We start from the raw sequence: 19,745 nt of genomic DNA, 5'->3' as shown, positions 1-19,745 counted from the left end.
ATTTTTAAAATTTATATAATTTTTAAATAATACATAGTGAAAGTAACTAAAGTATTAAAACGCATTGCTTGTACAAAAGCTAGAAATTTCCTTTGTGTCTCGTGTGACAAACGCCGCAGCAACAACAACACGACGACGATATCAGAAGGCAGCAAACAGCCTGCGCTTATATACACGACAACGTCTATGTAAACGTCGCAGTCGCAGTTCGCGTCAGCAGCGGCGTTCGTGAATGTGTGCGTGTGCAGAAAACATAAGGCAAAGCATAATACACAATAAAGGTGCACACGAAAGCAAATAACCTAAAGTGACAGCCGCAGCAGAGCTCGAGTTTCTATGCTGTGTGCGATGGTGTGTGTGTGTGAGTGTTTTGTGTTGAGAAATATCAAAAGCAACGAAGCAGAGGAGTAAAGTGTAAAGGAAGCAATAAAACGTAGCAACGCAAACAGCTGAAGCTGAAGCCGAAGCTGAAGAAAGAAAGGCACAAGATAAATTGTTGAAAATCTAATTAAAACGAAACGGCGAAGAGTATTTATATGTATATGTATTTGTGTGTATATATTTGTGAAAGTGTGCGTGAGCAAATATGCCAATAACTGCACTTTGGATTATTACAACAACAACAGCAACAACATTATTAACGGCTGCATCGCGTTTTGGATTACGTTTACTTCTTGCAGCAATTGGATAAAAACAACAACACAAAAATGCCGCGCACTCAACTGGATTAGCCGTCAAATTTGTACTCAGGTAAAAATAACAACACACAAGCAGGCCAAAGCAAGATGTGCAATTGCAAATTATATGCTCTTTTTTTTTTCTCTCTGCTCCACTAACATTTTACAGTACTGCTGCCGTCTGCCTGTCGGCACACAGCTGTTGCGCTGCTAACGCTCCCTACCTCTCTCTCTCTCACTCGCTGTCTTTACCCAAATTAAGAAAAAAAAAATCACTCACACTCGCTCGCAACTCTCACTCCAGCATGTGCTCGGTTGCTAGCAGAGGGAAGTAAGTGAAGTAGCAGCGGAAAGTAGCTGCAAACCAAAACAGTAGCGGCGACAGCAACAGCTTTTTGTGCCCCCTCTTTACACACAGACACATACATTCACAGAAAGTGTAAATTTGCGATTGGCAAGTGAGCTTACACATATATATATATCTGTGTGTGCGCGCTTTACATGCTGTTATTACTATTTTACATAAATATGCTCTGCGTACACATACATATTAACAAATACAGTAAAATTGCACATTTTTAACTGCTTTACTTTATTTCGTCGCTGAATGGAAAGCAGTGCGTGTGAATGTGTGCGTCTCTGTGTGTGGGAAAGGAGATAAAGTCTTGGTCGCTATCGCATTCACCCTACCCTTTGCATTTCTCAAACACTGCCCTTTGCGTAGCGCATTGCTGCAGTCGCGCAGGCCGCGCTTTTGTTCTCGAACGTTAACTCACGTGAAATTCCGCTGCTTGCTTTTATTTTACTTTTTTTTTTTTATCCTTTTCATTTTTCGTACTCTTATTTTTTTTTTGCGCGCGCTCTGCCACTGTCTGAGCTGTAGTTGTTGTTGTTGCTGCTGCTGTTAGGAAGGGTTAAACATGGGTACGCTATGTGCGTGTATGGGTGAATGTGTGTCCGTGTGTGTATGTGTGTGTGCACACTTAAATTTTATGTAAAAAGGATTTTAAAGCCAGCTCCGTTCGTGCTTGTGCTTGTGCGCGTCCCTGAATACATTTCATATTCATTCATATTTACATTTTGTGAGTGAGTGAGCAAGAGCAAGAGAGGGAGAGGCAGAGTTTGGCTCTTACTGTGAAAAGTTTTGAGTAAAACTTTTTACTGGCGCGCGTTGATGCAAAAACAACTTGAAATTATAAAGTTTTTTTTTTTCCAAAACATTTCGCACTCGTATTTGTGCTTTTGGGAAGTTCAATTTCAGGCCATTTTCATTTCACCAAATACAAAAAAAAAGCCGTACATAACCCAACTTATCTGACTGTTAACTCTACCTCTCTCGCGCTCTATCCCTTTTTATCTGGGCTCCCCTTTGAGTGCCAATGCAATTTGCAGTAGTATGCGTGTATATACACATACGTATGTGTGTGTGTGTGTAGAGGGTCGCTCGGCAGTCGTTAACATTCCCTTGGCAACTGGTGAAGGGAGGGAAACAGAGTGAGCGATAGAGTGTCAGACGGGGCAAGGGGAAGCCAGTGTGGAGCAAGCATCCATTATCCATCAACTGATTGCACATAAAAATATATGTATATTTATATACATACATATATCATGAAACACAGCCTCTTCTTTTGGCCAGTGATTTAACAGTTTTGACTTTCAATTACGTATATGGCAAATGGGGGGCGTGGCAGCTCCAAATATGCGAAATTGATGAATTTAACATGAGATTTTCTGTTTAACATTGAGTTTATTTTTTTTCGATTTTTTTTTTTTTTTTTCAATTTTTTTCTTCTTTTTATGGTCCACAACTCGTGTTAAGTTTATATGGCTGAGACTGCTTATTTTTCACTATTTTCTTATCATTATGCATTTATATACAGATGGATTGACAGTGAAATGAAAAAGAAGAAGAAAAAACAGCTGTTGCTGCTGCTGCTGCTTGCTGAGTTTTATCTTTTATTTTATTTAACATTTTCACAATCAGCACAAAATGCACGAGGCCAACGACTTTATGGAGTGTGAGAGGAAGAGAAAAAAAAACAAACATTTCTTTATGTTTTTCCATTGAAAATGCTACGAGTGGAAATTTAAGATTTCTCTGAGCATGTGTGTGTGCGTGTGTGTGTGAGCTTGTGTCTGTGCCTGTGTTTGGCAACTTGAAACGTATTTTTATTGTGTTTACATATTGTATTTAAGGATTATTTGAAGCTGTTGCAGGGAGTGGAGTGCACAGTAAGAGCTCGCTAAGTGGAAAGCTAACAATTTCAAAGCATAGTTGTGCAGGTCTAAAGCGAAGAGGGAAAGCGAATTTAGTATTCTCATATATTTTAAACAGCTTTTAAAATTCATACATTCATACATTTATATAATTTTTTTGGATTCAGAAGCTTTAAAACTTTAATAAAAGCGTAAAATTTAATTTCTACAGGTTGTATTTACTTTAAAAATTAAATTTAATTTAAAATTAACTAAATAATAATTATAAAAATAATTTAAAAATTTTAATTAGAAATACATTTAATTAAATAATAAAAGCAAACATTAATTTAAAGCATAATATTTTTTTTTATTCAGACAATAATATTGTAAATCATATAAAATCATTTGTTATTATTAAAATATATTAAAATTATTTTCTAGTTATACTACTACATTTTTGATTTATTGTAAGCTCCACTTATCGAGTGCCAAGTGTATCAATTTATAGTGTTGTACCTCTTATGGTATATGTATGTATGTGTGTGTGCATAGCACTCTATAAGCATTATTGCTCTTATTTTTTATGCTCACAGCATGAATACCCCTACTCTGCTGCCGCTGTTCTCTTTTTGCCATTCATGCATATGCATATGTGTGCATTAGTATATGTTCATGTGTGTGTCTATTAGCGTATGAGTGTGTGTGTGTGTATGTTGATATTTGCATTTGTTATTTGTCGTTTGGCTGCATATTAAATTTCCACGTTTTTTTCTCTTTCCTTGCAGAAAACAAAAGCGAATTTTAGCGCAACTTCTATTATTATTATTATTATGATGACGCCGGAGTCGAAGGCAACAGCAACAGCAACGGCAACGGCAACAACAACACCAACAATGGCGCATACACAAAAGCCAGCTGCTGCGTCGGCGTCGCAGTCGCAGCATTTATCAACACTGGCAATGGCGACTAAAGCAACAAAAGCGGGCAAAAGCTTTGCCAGCAATGCAAATAGCAACAACAACAATAACAATAATAACAGCAACAACAACCATAACAACAATAACAGCAAAAAGCTTGCAATAAATATAACGGCGACAAATGTTGATAAAATGCAAATGCAGAAGCAACAACTACAACAACAACAACAGCAGCAACAACAACAGCAGCAGCAGCAACAACAACAGCAGCAGCAAAAACAGCAACAACAACAACAGCAGCAGAAACAGCAACAACAGCAGCAGCAGCAGCAACAACAACAGCAACAGCAAAAAAGCGCAGCAAACAGCATTAAAGTAAAAAGTGAAAACGCAACAACAGCAACAACAACAACAGCAGCAGCAACTGTAACTAATGCATTCACAACAACAACAGCAGCAGCAAAGGCTTTGCAGGCTTGCAACAACAACAACAACAACAGCATTAAGAAAGAAGCAACACCTCCAGCAACAACTGCGGCGGCTGAGGGCTCCACCACCATCACCAACAACAATAACAACAACAACAACAACAACAACAACAACAGTTCAGCATTTGCCTCGTCATGCTCATCATTCTCCTCCTCATCATCCTCGTCGTCTTCATCCTCCTCCGCCTGGTCGAACATTGAGGATGCGAACAGCAACGGTGGCGCCTCCGCCGACGAAGAGCATTGCGCCAACGAAGAGGCGCCACAAGCTGCTGCTGCTGATGCTGCCGCTGCGGCTGCTGCTGCTGCTGCTGCAACGACATCATTGATGATGACGACAACGCCACGCCCCGTACTTCTAACGGCCGTCAATGCCCACATCATCTGCCACTTGTGCCAAGGCTATCTGATCAATGCGACGACCATCGTGGAATGTTTGCACTCGTGTAAGTACCAAAAGACCAAGATAGAGATAGAGACGAGAAAAAACAAAAAAAAATCGAACCCCCCCATCTAAGACACCCTTAGATACCGCGAATCCTTGGCACTTGGCGGCTAGGCGCAAAAGCTAATTAGAAGTAGTTAGCCAAGCGAATAGGAAACGGCTCTCGACTCTCCCAAATACCCTGTGAGAAAATTAACATCCGTTGCAATCTGTGTTTGAAAGGAAGCCCATCAAATTAATTTATCAGGGCTTAAAAAGAAAACTGATATAAATAGTAAAGTATGTTGGTCATAAATCGATATTTATCGATTGTGGTTGAGGCAGATACATCTTAAATATATTTAATGATTATGCAAATGAAAAATGTCAGGAGATTATCATTATTCAGTTTCTTACAGATAGGCTGATTCAAATGAATTTCTGTTATAATAGAAAATCGATTTTATATGGAAAATCTGCATTATTCATCAAGGAAATCGATTTGTACTGATTGTAGGTCATTGACAGAAATAAAATAGTATATAGAAAGAGACTATATAGAAAACGTATAGACATATAGCATTTTAATGCAGCATTTAGCTCTAGTAATGGTTATTCTAAGCAAATAATCGATAGTTATCGATTGTGTTTTACAACAAATTTCTTAAAAATGAGGCTATCATCTACAAATGTCGATAAGGAGCGGTATTCATCGATTGAGTTTCAGTAGTAAAATCGAACTATATTCAAGTTTGATATATATATTATTTAAAAATTAATTGAGTATATTGAAGAGCGGAATAGATATTTATATTATTTATCGATTAAAAGATAATAAAACAGAATATTTATTGGATCTTAGGAAGATATTTAACAAACATTATGGATGCAATATAGGCCATTACATGGTCACATTCCCAAGCAACATATTACAATCTCCTCTTATCTATTTTCCAATTATTACAGGGTATACTAGCTGGCAAAAGTTCAGCCTACCCCCCCGTGCCTACCCTGTCTGTGCTCTGCCATAGACGCCAAGCCAGATGCTGCCTTGACGATAAGTTAATGGGCAACATTAATGAGCCTGCTGATGCCGATGCTGCTGCTGCTGCTGCTGCTGTTGCAGCTTCCTCATCTGCAGACTCCGGCTCTGGCTCACTCTGTTTAGCATAGGTCGAAAAACACAGGCTCGCTATATAGCCGCAAGTATGCTTGTGTCTAGAGAGCCGGAATGGAGTTAGATGTATGGCACATATGTCTGACTAAATAATTACAAATGGTTCTGCGAGGATGCTCAAGCTTAATAACTGCTGAGCCATAAATCAGACAACTTTCAAGTGGAAAACTGAGACACCCTGACTCTACCCATTCTGCCCGCTCTCCCTCTCTACTTCCCTCTCGCTCTCTTGCTCGATTAGACCCAGACGGGTTTAAAGAAAAAGCAACGTTTTAGTTGTCTTTTGAACGATTTTTATGTTACTTCAATTTCCGGTTCGAGTTCAAGCTACAGTTTTTCAGTTTTTTGGATTTTCTTTTAGTGGCCGCACGCTTTTCACGCTTTTCCACGGCGACATTTTTCGCTCTTTTGTTGACGTTCAATTTGGCGCACAGCAAATGCAATTTGGTTTTATTGAACGAAATTTTTATGCTAGCGCAGCCAACTTAACAAGTTCGAAAATTAAAGCAGCCAACTTAACTTGCTCGGTATGTGCTTTATGTTTTGGCAAGATGCCCACAAGTTGTAGGTCGTCATTTAAATAGTTAAAGGGATAGTTAAAGTGAGCTATTAAACATTTGGAGTACTTTTACAGCGTTGCCAGATAGTTCAGAAATAAGAAGTTAAACTCAAGCTTGAGAAAAATGCAATCCAATCATTAGAGCAAGTTCTTTGAATGCAAGAAATGGTTAAAAATCTAGCTTTTGCTCAACCAACTCAATGAACACGTCATTCAGCGTTGCCAGCTGCCTGAGAAATAAGAAATAGGCTTAAGTATAATCGAAATATGATCCAACAGTTAGTCAAATTCCATACAACATTACAACAAATGCATCCAAGTCTGGCTTATACACTAACTAATTGAATGCATGTCATTCAGTGTTGCCATATGACACAAAAATGAGAAATTCGCCTAGTTATGCAAAATTGTATCCAATAATTGGACAAAGTTCTTTCAATAATGCAACAAATGCTAAATAGTTTACCCATAACTCATTTCCAGCGCTGCCAACTTAATTATCCACATGTCATTCAGTGTTGCCAGATCAGTGGCATTTATCTTTGCATTTGCTTGTCATATTCTTCTTCGTTCTATGCACAAATTAGAGACATCAACTAGCAGACAAATTATGGCATTCGATTAACTGCGCATCCGACGCAAAATGCAGTTAGCCTTCATTCAATCTGTCAATCAGTTGGCCAGCCAGTCAGTCAGTCAGTAAATCTGTCTAACCACATGTGCCGATTGGCATTTCATGTTGCTCCCGAGGCACATTTAAATCTGTTGCACTCACAGCTCCACAGTGCCACATGTTGTTGACTGGTGCGCGCTGCTGCTGCTGCTGCTGATAGTTCTACTCCTGGCAGCGTTGCCACCCCGTTCCATTGGCCATTCGCAGCGCAATGCCGAATGGCTGCCAGCAGCAGCTGTTGCTCTGCTTTTATTTTATTTGTCCTGCTATTTTTGTTAACTGTGTTGCACTCGCCTCTGACTCGAGGCCATTTTCGTCTCACACCAGCCTCGAACCACCCAACTGACAACAGGCTGAAGCCTCTGAAGAGCAAGCTCCGTAGTAATGTCATTTTTTTTACCATCCATGTCTTTTGGACTGACAGACAAGCGTAACAGGCGCTGCGAATGTGTTGCCCAGCCCAGCCCAGACCAGGCCAGGCCAGCCCCGTCTACCTATTGCTCCATATTTGCCCCTTCTCTCATTTTACCCCTCTTCACTGTTGCTGCTGCTGCTGCTGCTGCTGTATCCTGTCTGGGTCCAGTCTCCAGCCTCTGTCTCACTTTGCTGCATGTTGCTGTCGCTTGGGTGACAGTTGTACCGAACGGACGGACGGACAGACGGGCGGGGACGCACAGCATCAGACAGACAAACAGACGGACTGCCATTGACGTTAAAGTCAAAACAAACTTTTTTCTTTCGTTTCATACCACGCTGCGAGTGAAGGGAAATGGGGTATGCACGTACTCTGTGCGTGTGTGTGTGTGTGGGCGTTATGCAGTTGAAAATGACGTGTATAATCGCATTAAAAAAAGGAGTTTTATATTAATGCTATAGTAGATTGAAGGAGGTAGAAAGAGAGCAGAAAGAATTAATTAAAAAAGAAAGAGGCAAAAATAATAATAAAATTAATATAAATTTTGATTTCAATCTGAATTTTTATAATGTAATTCCAAACTATTTTCCATTTTCATTTAAAGTTTTTTATATATGAGAAAATCTATCATGAAATTTAGGATGATCGTATTTAAGTAAACTTAGTGAGCATTACCCGACCATATTTGAGTTATACATACGGATTCTAAGAGATCCCTTGTTCCATTTAAGATACTTAAATTTACTTCATACTTCCTCTCAATATTTTATCATCCTAGGCCAAGTGCCTCCAGTAACTCAAATACAGAGTATCTCATAGTCGAGCTTTAAGCTTTAAAAAAGTTTTATACGATTTTTTTGCACAATTTTTTGTTTGTAGCTTTTTCTCGTGTGGCACGTTCGAATTGAATAGCTGGATTGCGTTGCTTTTGCATTTCCTATTTATTCTCTTCTTTTTTTGGTACATCGTATATCCATTTTGGGTAGCTGTTGTGTGTGTGTGTGTGTGGGCGTGGCATAAGCCTTGGCAAGCTGCGTGCGTAACGAACACTAGGGGAATTATTTTTGCCAAGGTTTTACATAAATTTGTATAATTTCTAGGCGACCCAACGCAACACAGCGCACAATTTGTAACTGTTTTATTCGCAGCTCTTCATCACTGTCTCGCCCAGTATCTAACTCACTCTCTCTCTCTCTCTCTCTTTCTTTTTCTTGTCTATTTTGATTGCAGTCTGCCACAGTTGCCTCATCAATCACCTGCGCAAGGAGCGCTATTGTCCTCGCTGCGAGATGGTCATCAACAATGCCAAGCCCAACATCAAGTAAGTAAAAGACGCAATTCACAAAGATATAAAGATAGATATCTCTCTCTATATGTATATTCTCCTATATATATTTGTATCTGTTGCTGACAACTGCAATTAGATAATATAAGAGCACAGCGGCAGCCTCCATTTGTCTGCGCAGGGCAAGAGTTTAATGCAGTTGAATAGCTCGTTGTGCGAAATAAGCTCTTGATATAGATTAGATTTTGACTTTAATAGAGCCCCTGACTGAAAATAACTCCATGTTATTTATGGCCTCAAATTATGTACAGAATTTTAAGTAAAATTTATGAATTTTTGTCGGCAATAAAAACAGTTTGAATCGTTTGTTAAGTAATTCATATTCATTCCTGTCTAGTTTCTAGAAATTCCTTTCCTGCTTAGTAATTTTTTTCATATTTTTATTTAATTTGAATTCCATTTAAATATACGAAATATTTTCTTCTTGTAATTTATATTCCGTATTCAAATACTATAAATATATAACACTCTATTTTTTTGTCTATTTCAATATTTCTCTTTTAAATCAATTTTATTTCATTCCATTTTAATGTTGAAAATATTAATAGAAATATATAAAAGTTAAAATTTAATAGAAATATTCTCAATCAGCTGTTTTTTTTTTTTTTTGCTTTGTCGTCGAATAATTTATTTATTTGTGTTTTTTGTTTTTATTTAACTGTTGTATTATTTTGCAGTATATTTATTCAATTTAAAAAAATAATATTTTGTTATGTATTTTTGTTTCATTCCATAATATAAGAATAACTTTCAAATATAACAAAAAATTGCATTTATTTCCGTAATGCAGAAAACCTAATTATTATATACGTAGTATTATTTGTATTATTTATAGTAGTAGTATTATTTGTATTATTTATAGTAGTAGTATTATTTGTATTATTTATATACCTAGTATTTTAGCAGTATTATTTTATATTAAATGTATATTAATTAATGTAAAGTCAAAGTCGTCTTGACTTTATTGAAATCTTCTGCATCGTCCGCTCTGAAACTCTAAAATCCGAAATAAATTTGCTGCTGATCTCTTTTGCCCCCCGGTCGCCCCCTGCCCCATTCGTTTTGGTGGTCTTCAATTTCGGAGTCCAATAACAAAACTCGTTGTTTCGTTTGGCCGGGTTAAGAGGAAGCAGGAACTCGGCTTGGCACTGTTTCGTGTTTCGTGTCTCGTCTGTGCCTTTTGGCTTTTGTGGACTGTTTCCAGCTGCTTTTGTTGTTGTAGTTGTTGTTGCTGCTTCCTTTTCTCAGTGTTTATCGTTGCCTCTGGCGGTCGGCACAAGACCCGCCCGTTAATTATCTCTGTCTTCTGTTGTTCTTGTTGTTGTCGCTCGTTTTTTTTTCTTTTTTCTTTTTCGATTTACTTCTTGGAAATGCGTTTGGCAAAATGTTGCCACGTTTTGTGGCCTGCAGTTTATCAGTTGGGCAGCACTTTTTTTTGTTGCTGCTTACTGCTGCTTTTTTTTCTTTCTTATTTAGTCTTTTGGGGCGTGGGCGCCACACATCATACAATACAATAAAAAAATATATATATATATAAAAAATACAAAAAAAACATGGCGGTCCACAGTTTGTAGTTGTTATTTCTTCGTCGTTTTGGCTTTGTTTACCTTTTGGTCGGCACAAGGAAAATACGTAATAAAAACAAAATAAATAGACTCGGCTTTTGTTTTGTTTTCTCTTTGATTTCCTTGCTTTTTTGTTGGGTTAAACAATAAAGTTTTGCAATAAATTTAATTGGAGACTCGAGACCACGTACAAAAACCACTTGTCTGCTGTTTTATAGGGTCGGTATGTATATATATATATCTAGCTGTTCTATATAGTTAGTTCTGCTGACTTCACACCATTTGGCAGCAGCAGCAGCAGCAGCCGCCTCAGCAGAGCTCGAGCTTCATTCATTCAGCTTCAGCTTCATCTCTTGCTGTGGAGGGTGAGCAGTTGCCTTCCGACTATCTTTTCAGTTTTGTATTCATTATCTCGCTGACTAGATTTCAACCTGACTTCCAATTTGTATATAGCGTTTGTGTGTCTGTGTGTGTGTGCGTGTGCATGTGCGCTGTGGGGTAACTCTGGCCTGGCAGCGGGTGGTTCAGGTTCAGGCCTTGGTCTGGTTTGTCTCTTATTAAAGCTGTGAGCTTAAATTGATTCGCACGTCACGAACGCGGCTTCTCTTTCATTAGAAACGTGCGTAGCCAACTAGAGTCTCAGCGTGAGTGGGAGTGAGCTGGCAACAGTTGAAGTTAGACAGCGACAGCAAGTGCAAATATTTGGCAGGCTTCACATAAAAAGTTAAGCAAACGCCCAAGTTTTGTCGACAGCAGCCCGAAAATTCAATTCAATTCAAGGTATCTTTTGGCATTTCCCCTTAAAGATTGACCCACAGCTTTTGGCCGGCTGTTGGCCAAGTTTGCAGGACTGTCGAAACCACAGTAACCACAGCGAAAGTTTTGTGGTGCTGCGATACCCAAGGAATCCTTCACACACAAACACACAGAGAGAGTGGGAGCAAAAACTTTACAGTTGAGTTAAGCGGGCGACTTTAGCTAAACTAGAATTTACCCACACCTTGCGTACTTTCCGTCCAATATGTCGCGCATGTGACATTTATGTGGCTAACCTGAAAAACCTTTAGCCACATTCACTGATGCGACGCGTCATTCAATCAGTGGAATGTCAGCTTTAACCTCACTTATTGCGATTAACCTTACGATAAGGAGATGTATTGTAGAAGATGCGGTGATGTAGAGATATGGAGATGTGTAGACATATAGACATGTATGGAAGCTTCTGAGATACAATACGAACTTGTTTCTAACTGTTAACTTGCAGAATTTAAGAATGTTCAAGAATACTCCTTAGCTATATTAGACAGTACTCTTTCATTTTTTTTTTCTTAAATATTACTTATTTACTGAACACTACTAATGAGCTCTACTATTTGCATGAATAATACTATTTCTATGATTACTAATATTATTATTATGAACAGAATTTGATATATTATATAAAATATCTTAGCCAAAATGTTTTATAATATCCTTAACCTCAACACAATTATTGAGTATACAATGCTATTGCTATTATGCTTAATTATTTGTTGGGATTATTATTTATTGAGACCTATAAACTATTAACTTCAATATTTTCTATAATCTGCACAAATATTGAGCAAATGTTAAACAAGGTTAAGAAATCCTCTTAACTCACAATTGAGTAAACCTTTTATATTATTTTTATTCATTGAAAATATCTGTTCACAGTTTCATATAATCTACCTAAAAAAGTATTTCTTCCTCTTTCATTCCATAACCATATTATATTGAATTTACGCAATATTTTTATAATAATAATCTTTAGTTATAATTTTGTATATATTAATCTAAGCATATTCCTAGAATATTCGTGCACATATTATAGATTATCTCTCTTCTTTTCTGTCTCTTTATATATTCATCCTCACTTCATAGTCTATCTACATCCTAATTCACATCTTCATTTTTATAGTCTATCTGCATATCTATACATCTATAAAATTAGGTTACCAAAGCCCGCTGGCATGTAAATGATCTTACCCTGGTCGTGATTTTTTTCCCTCCATTCTTTTTTTTTGGCTCATGGCAAGGATCCTAAGTCTGCGACCCCTCGTGCTCGCCCCGTCCCTCATCTGCTTATGTTCCCATATTCAACTCGAAATTCCTTTCGCTTATTCTTTTGGGCTATACAATTGTTCAATTCCTTTCACAAAATCATTTTGATTGAAGGCGAGCGACGTTTTTTTTTTTTTTTCCTTCATTCTTTCTAGTTTTCCTTTCCTATGAAATGCGACTTAATGCGAGTTCCTGTGCGCCACCACCACCACCATCACCACCAGCAGCAGCAACCACTCTGTGTGGCGGCAATACAGCGCATGCCACACGGTTGCCTCTGTCCCTGCTTCTGCCACAGAACTCGGCATTTGTTGCGTGCCATAAAAGCAATTGCATCTGCCGTCTAATTTGTACTTTTTCTCTCTCTCCCGCTCTCTCTCACTCTCTCTCTCTATATATATTAATATATCCTTATATATATCTATTCATCTGTGTGTGTGTGTGCGTTGTCTTCCTTCCTTTTGCACCAAGGAAGTCGCTAGCTGCTCTACGCGCGACTGACTTCTTATTTTCGACTCATTTTCCCGCTTTTCATCATATGAGAATTGCAGCCGGTCTTGTCGCTGTCTCTCCCTCGCACTCTGCTGTACTCTTTGTATCTGTCTCTCCCTTTCACTCAGTCTCTTGTCTTTTCCATTTGAGTGCACACACATGTGTGTCGCCTCTGTCCTCTGGGCATTATGCAACACCTCGTTTCTAACCACGCGCTCTTCCTCTTTTTCTGCTTCCTTTTACAGATCTGATACCACACTGCAGGCGATTGTCTATAAGCTCGTGCCCGGCCTCTATGAACGGGAACTCATGCGTAAGCGCGCCTTCTACAAGGATCGTCCTGAGGAGGCGGCACTGGCCACGCCCGAACAGCGAGGCGATGATACGGAGCATTTGATATTCAGTCCATCCGATGATATGTCGCTGTCGTTGGAGTACGCGGAACTTGGGTAAGTTTCTGTGCTAAACGAACGAATGTTATCTATCGATAATTTTATTTTTATATATATGTATATATGATGAAGTGTAGTGTAGAGATAGAGTTATCGATTATAATCGATAGGTTTATTTACTGGTGTTTAATGGGGGTTGATATTTACTTTTTGGATATATTTTACATTTGATATAAACTAATGCAGATTGCCAGGGACTTAAGTTTTATAAAGTTATCGTTTATATTTGATCAATTCGAATAATTTAAATTGGATTTATTTCGTATTTATTAAAGGAAGCTATGAATATGAATATATAGAATATAATTTATATTTTCCATTCAAATTCCATGTATAATAATGAAGAACTAAGTCAGATTAGATCTAGTTCTACCAAATCTTTTCTTTTCTCGTTTGTTCATCCCATTTTTAATAACTCTAATAAACTTTAGCTCTACCTTTGACACTCTCTAACTGACTGTTTCTTTCACTCCATCTTTCACCCCTTGCAGTGAATTGAATACCGATTCGGAGCTGGAATTCGGTGATACATTGCGTCCACGTTATCTGCAATGTCCGGCCATGTGCCGTGTTAGCCATTTGAAGAAGTTCGTCTACGACAAGTACGAGATTGATGCCAACAACTTTAGCATCGACATCATGTACAAGGTGAAGACAATTGCGCTGCAGGATTATTATACGCTCATGGATATAGCGTATATATACACGTGGAAGCGGGATGCGCCGATGCGTTTCTTTTTCCGTGTCTACGAATCGCCAAAGAAGCCACTGATCAAGCCTGTTCCAGCGGTGGTCAAGCCACAGATACTGCCTTTGAAGCAGGAGCGTGTGTCTCCTGCAGCCACGCCCCCTCCGGCTCCTTTGGCCATCAAAGTGCCCACACTGTCACCGCCAGCGCTTCTAGCAGCAGCTCCAGCCAACACTCCGTCTCCTGCTCAATCGCCGCGCATCAAAGTGGAGCAGCCCCAAGACGAATTTCGCATTGCGCCCAAATTGCATTCGCCCACTGAGCAGTCGCTCAAGATGGTCATCAATCGCAATGTGGTGGAGAAGCCCGAGAAGCACTCGCATCAACATCAGCATCATCATCATCATCATTCGCCAAAATCGAGCTCCAAGAGTCCGACCACCAAGTGCCCGCCTCAGTCGCCTGGCGGCTACAACAAGGAGGAGCCCAACATTAAGCTAAAGATTGATCTGTCCAAGCACAATAGCGTCACCATCATCAACATGTCCGATCCGGATCGCAAGGAGATCGTCAAGCCGCTTAAGCCGGAGAAGGAATCACGCTCCAAGAGCAAAAAAGACAAGGATGGCAGTCCGAAGTCATCCTCCAACAGCAGCAGTCCCTCGTCCTCATCCAGCGATCGTAAGCGCAAGAGCCCCTCCCCATTGACCGTGCCGCCCCTGACCATTCGCACGGAACGCATCCTGAGTCCCAATGGAGTTAGCACCGTGCTCAGCCCTCGCGTCACCAGCGGCGCCTGCCTGGAGGATCCCAAGTCCGAGTTCCTCAAGTCGTTTGCTCTGACGCCCATCAAGGTGAAAGTCGAGTCGCCGGAAAAGCAATCGCAGTCAAAGATTAACGTATCTTCCGCTGCTGCTGCTGCTCCAGTACCGAACAACAAATCCAAGTCCCACCTGGACGATAGCCTGCTGATGAAGCCGCCCAGCGCCATGCCGCCCAAGTCGATAGCCTCCTCCAAGCGCAAGAGCAAGGAGCCCGTCAAGGCACTCTCCAAGAAGCCCAAGCTGTCCCCTCCACTGCCCCGTGAGGACTTCAAAATACGCCTGCCCACGCCCATTGTCAACACCAACAACGGGCTGGCCGCTGACAAACCGCTAATGCCCCCGCCTCCTGCCAAGCCTCCACTATCACGCAACAGCAACAGCAGCAGCAACAGCAAGCTGACAAATGGACCACAGACACCACAGCTGCCCATCTACGCGCCTCAGCATCACGCACATCCACTGCAGCAGCCACAGCAGCAGCAACAACAACAGCAGCAACAGCAGCAACCGCATTTCGCACAACCGCAAGGACATCATGCAGGACTACAAATGTCAGCACCGGGCAATCGCACGCCCATCGCCAAGCGCTATCAGCCCATTTTGCCAAAAGCAGCGCGTCCGAATCCTTTCGCCAATATACCCAGCGATGTGAACCGTTTGCTCAAGGATGCGGGCACCGAGATCAAGACAATTGGTGGTCAGAACAAGTCGCATGTCTATGGGCCGAAGCAAACCGAGCACAAAATGGGCCCACCGCCAGTACCCAAGACCAACAACAACAGCATCAGCAACAACAACAACAGCAGCAACTCTGGCAACAACAACAACAACAATAACAAGTCGAGCAACTACCTAAACCTGGCCTTGTACAACTTCAGCAAATCGAAGGGCAAAGAGGCGCCGCCCGGCTGCCGCACGCCCATGTACACGCCCAATTCGCCCATCTATTCGCCCAGTTCGCCGCAATATGTGCCCAACTATAATATACCGACCATGCCCACCTACAAGTACACGCCCAAGCCGACAAACACGGCGGCTTCGTCAGCAGCAGCAGCAACCACAACAACAACAACATCGGCAGCTGCCACAAGCACAGCAACAACAAATGCCAGCGCCTATTTGCAGAGCATGCTGAATGGAGCTGCGGGCGGTGGCCTGGGCGGCTGTGGTCTCTTCCCCAGTCCACCCATCAAAGCGGACCAGAACACCAATCCCGCCGCCGAGGATGCGCCCGAGAAGCAGCAGGTGAAGGTGAAATCGCTGCTCAACTCGTGCAACATCAATATACCCTCATCGCTGTCGATAACCATATCGCGTGACAACGGTGACGCCTCCTCGCCCAGCAATGGGGCGCATGCCAAGCACAAGAGTCCCGTTAATAATTACATTGAGATTGTCAAGCTGCCCGATCAGCCCGCCGTGGACAAGGACAAAGAGAAGGAGAAGGAGAAGGAGCGCGAAAAGGCAACATCCATGGCGCCGGTGAAACTTCCCGCTCCGCCAAGCAAGACAATACCCTCGCCGCAGCATCTGCTGGCGCGGCTCACGCCGCCCTCAGCTGTGACCACTGTGCCGCCCAAGACGTCGCCCAAGGGCACGCCCACGCCCACGCTGAAGCCGCTGCAGCAGCCAGCGCAAATGGAGGGCAAGAAGACGCCCAGCCCCGAGAAGCGCCAGCACTCGCCCAATGCAGGCGAGAATAAGTCACCAAAGGCGGGACAGACGGGAGCTGGTGGAGCAGGTGCTGCCTCTACGGCCTGCGGCGAGACGGCGGCCAAAAAGTTTCGACCCATTTTGCCGCGTCAGAATTCTGCTGCAGCTAGCTGCAACACAGCCGAGTTGCCTGCCGCAAAGCTGCAACAGTTGCCGGCTCCTGCTAATGCTGCCGCTGCCGCTGCTGCCTACAACTTTGCAAACAACCACAACAACAACAACAAAGTCAACAAGGTGCCCGTCAGCAAAAAGTCGCCCAACAATGCCCATGCCACTGCCAATGGCATTGCCAGCCAGGCCCTGATCAAGGCCAACGCGGCCAATGCAGCCAAGCGCAACAGCAGCGGCAACAACAAACATCACTCCGGCGGCCCCAACAACTCGAATCTGAAGCTCATGGCGCCGCCGCCCCATCCGCATCCGCACATGAATGCGCCGCTGAGCATCGCCTCGAGCGCCAATCAGCTGGACTTGAACTTCTTCAAGGAGAATCTGATGCGCGCCCAGGCGGCGCAGGTGGCGGCGGCAGCAACGAATCCCTCGAATCTGCTGTTCAACTTTGCGCCCGCCGTCTATCAGCAGGCCTGCCTCATGGAGCAGCTGTCGCGCATGCAGCGCGCCGGCCACGAGGTGTTCAACGATTACCTGCAGAAGGTGAGGAATGCAGCGGGCGGTGCCAATGAGGGTGATCAGAGGCAGCAGCAGGTGATGCCCATGCTGCCCAATGTGACGCTGCCAACGCCGCCGTCCACGCATCAGCCCTTGGCATCGGCGGCCAGTCCCAAAAGCTCGCCGCATGCAACGACCAAATTGACGCCAGCAGCGACGCCGAAAGCCAACGTCAACAGCAGCGGCAGCGGCAGCAACACCGGCAGCAAGTCAGCAGCAGCCAGCAACAACAACAATAACAACAACAATTCGCTTCCTCTAACCAAAAGCAAGTGAAGCAGGCGGAAAAACCCACCCAGCCAAGCACCCACCTAGCAGGAGGAAAATCAACCCCCAGCAGCGCCAGCAACGCTACGTTCGACCCTCGTTTTCGTGGGCGAAAGCTGTGCACTAATTAATATTTAAAGAGGTCTTTCCTTTTATTTTGTTTTTAGTTTTATAAGCACATATACCGTTACGTTGTATATATACATAAAAATAAGTCGGATATAAGCTGTAAATAAATATGATACGATTTACATAACTAGATATATAGATATATACATATATAGATATATAGCTATATAGCTATACGTTTATACGACAGCAAGAGACAGCGATTCAGAATCAATAAAATCTAAGTTTTTGTATACATACGAGATTTGTTCGTATTTTATTTATGTAAGGCCTAGCTTTAAGTGTAAGCTTTTAGCTGTTTGAATGTGTAAAGCTCTTTTAAAGCTGCTAACGGCCGAACGGCTGGACAGTAAAAACTTATGCAAGAATTTGCAGATTAATAAATTAAATAATATCTAAAACAACTCAAAAAGATTTTAACTGTATTGATTATCAGAGAAACAAAGCATTTAAAGCTGAGAGAAGAACTTTTAAAACTGTTTTTAGGGCATACGTTTAAAGTTGCTAGAAAACGAAAATGGATTTAAAGCTGCTTCAACTGCTGCTTAAACAACCGACTAGAGCTTTTATATAAAATGAATTGTTTTTAAAGCTCCTGAAAAGTTTGAGCTCTATGAGTAGCAGCATTATACCTTTGACAAATATCAAATCGTAACGTCAATCACACACAAAGCTCATGAAAAGCTTTAAGCTTTAGAAACAACGGCCTGCTAATATTTAAGCAAAGCGCGGAAGCACATTGAAAGCTCGCGATTTCTGTTTTTAACGGGGCCATGTCTAGTTGTAAGTGCCAAGAGACCAAGCGTTGGAGTTGAATGAATGAAAGTTAAATGTAAATTTAGTGTACAATATTTGATAAAGAACCAGCGAATAATCGATAAGAATAAAGCAAATCTATTTATACGAGTATCCAAATACAAACACACAAAAGCCGTATATTTTTACTTTAATGGTCAAATGGAGAGTTGATGCTAATCAACTCGGGTCACAAGGTCAATGCAATGCGTGAAGGCCGTCGTCTCGCAGCGACGCGTCGCGACGTCCTTTTCTCCTAATCTGCCCGCTGTGACCGTCGATGCTCGTCCGTTGTCCGTCCGCTCGGCTTTGTCCGCCCTTTAAAATGAAAAATGTCCAAGACAAAAGGAAAATAAAAGATTACGAATTTCGGTATTGGGAATTGGCCTCAGAATTGGGTATCTCTGTCGCTGTCGATGTCGGTTTTGGGTTCGATATGCTCGGAAATTCAGATGCATTGTTATTGTTTTCTTTTTGCCTTTGCTTTGCTTTTCCTCTATTCCTTATTTCATTCCTTTTTCTCTTTTTTTGCAAGTTTCCGATTTCGAAAATTGGCAATTTTCAAGGAACGAGTCCCAGAAGACTCGACAGGACATACAGCTAATGCATATGCCGAAGGCAAACAGACAGAAAGGATATGAGGGTAGACCGTACGTCTCTTAGTTAGGATAGGTGTTGTCCTTTAAGGGTGGATTAGGTGCGAATTGGCTTAGCTGGCGCTGAAAATCACAAGATTTATGTGCAACCAAAGCGCTGAGATAAATATATGCATTAGCTAAGGATATTCCAGCTAGGATATCTGGAGGTGGAACTGTACGGCATGAATTGGCATATTATGTAATATTTTTTTAAGGGAATGCCTTACGAATCTGGTAATAGATATGATTGGAGATACAGTAAGATATGATTGATTAGAAAATATGTCTATATAGGCCGTCAAAAATATACAGATATCCAATTTCTATAAATGTATGTTCATAGAGATATATACTTAAAATCATAGAAATCATATCTGTAGCTATTTGTGTCTTTCATATTATTATTCTTATACTTTACCTATAAAGATAAGGTCCTTATAAGGCAGCTTTACTCATCGTAATTTTTCGAATTAGGTAACACAAATATCACATATTAATGGTAATCTCAATTAATTACAGCTAGCGCCAAGTCCCCCAAAATTCATCTGTAATATTTC

The 19,745-nt window shown here is 41.4% G+C and overlaps 1 protein-coding gene across 1 annotated transcript; it reads left to right on the top strand.

Moving 5' to 3' along the window:
• Nucleotides 1-4,123: 4,123 nt before the first annotated feature.
• LOC6578612 (polycomb group protein Psc) lies at nt 4,124-17,649 on the top strand (the record flags this gene model as incomplete). The annotated part of the gene is made up of 4 exons (XM_002004485.4): nt 4,124-4,727; nt 8,760-8,850; nt 13,259-13,462; nt 13,957-17,649. Coding segments are annotated over 4 exons (4,578 nt in total), but the record flags the coding sequence as incomplete, so codon positions are not given.
• Between the last annotated feature and the right edge of the window lie 2,096 nt (nt 17,650-19,745).

The sequence above is a fragment of the Drosophila mojavensis genome, unplaced genomic scaffold (assembly GCF_018153725.1).
Source record: "Drosophila mojavensis isolate 15081-1352.22 unplaced genomic scaffold, ASM1815372v1 contig_80, whole genome shotgun sequence".
In the NCBI taxonomy this organism is placed as follows: Eukaryota; Metazoa; Arthropoda; class Insecta; order Diptera; family Drosophilidae; genus Drosophila; species Drosophila mojavensis.
This window is presented reverse-complemented; position numbering and strand designations above follow the sequence as displayed.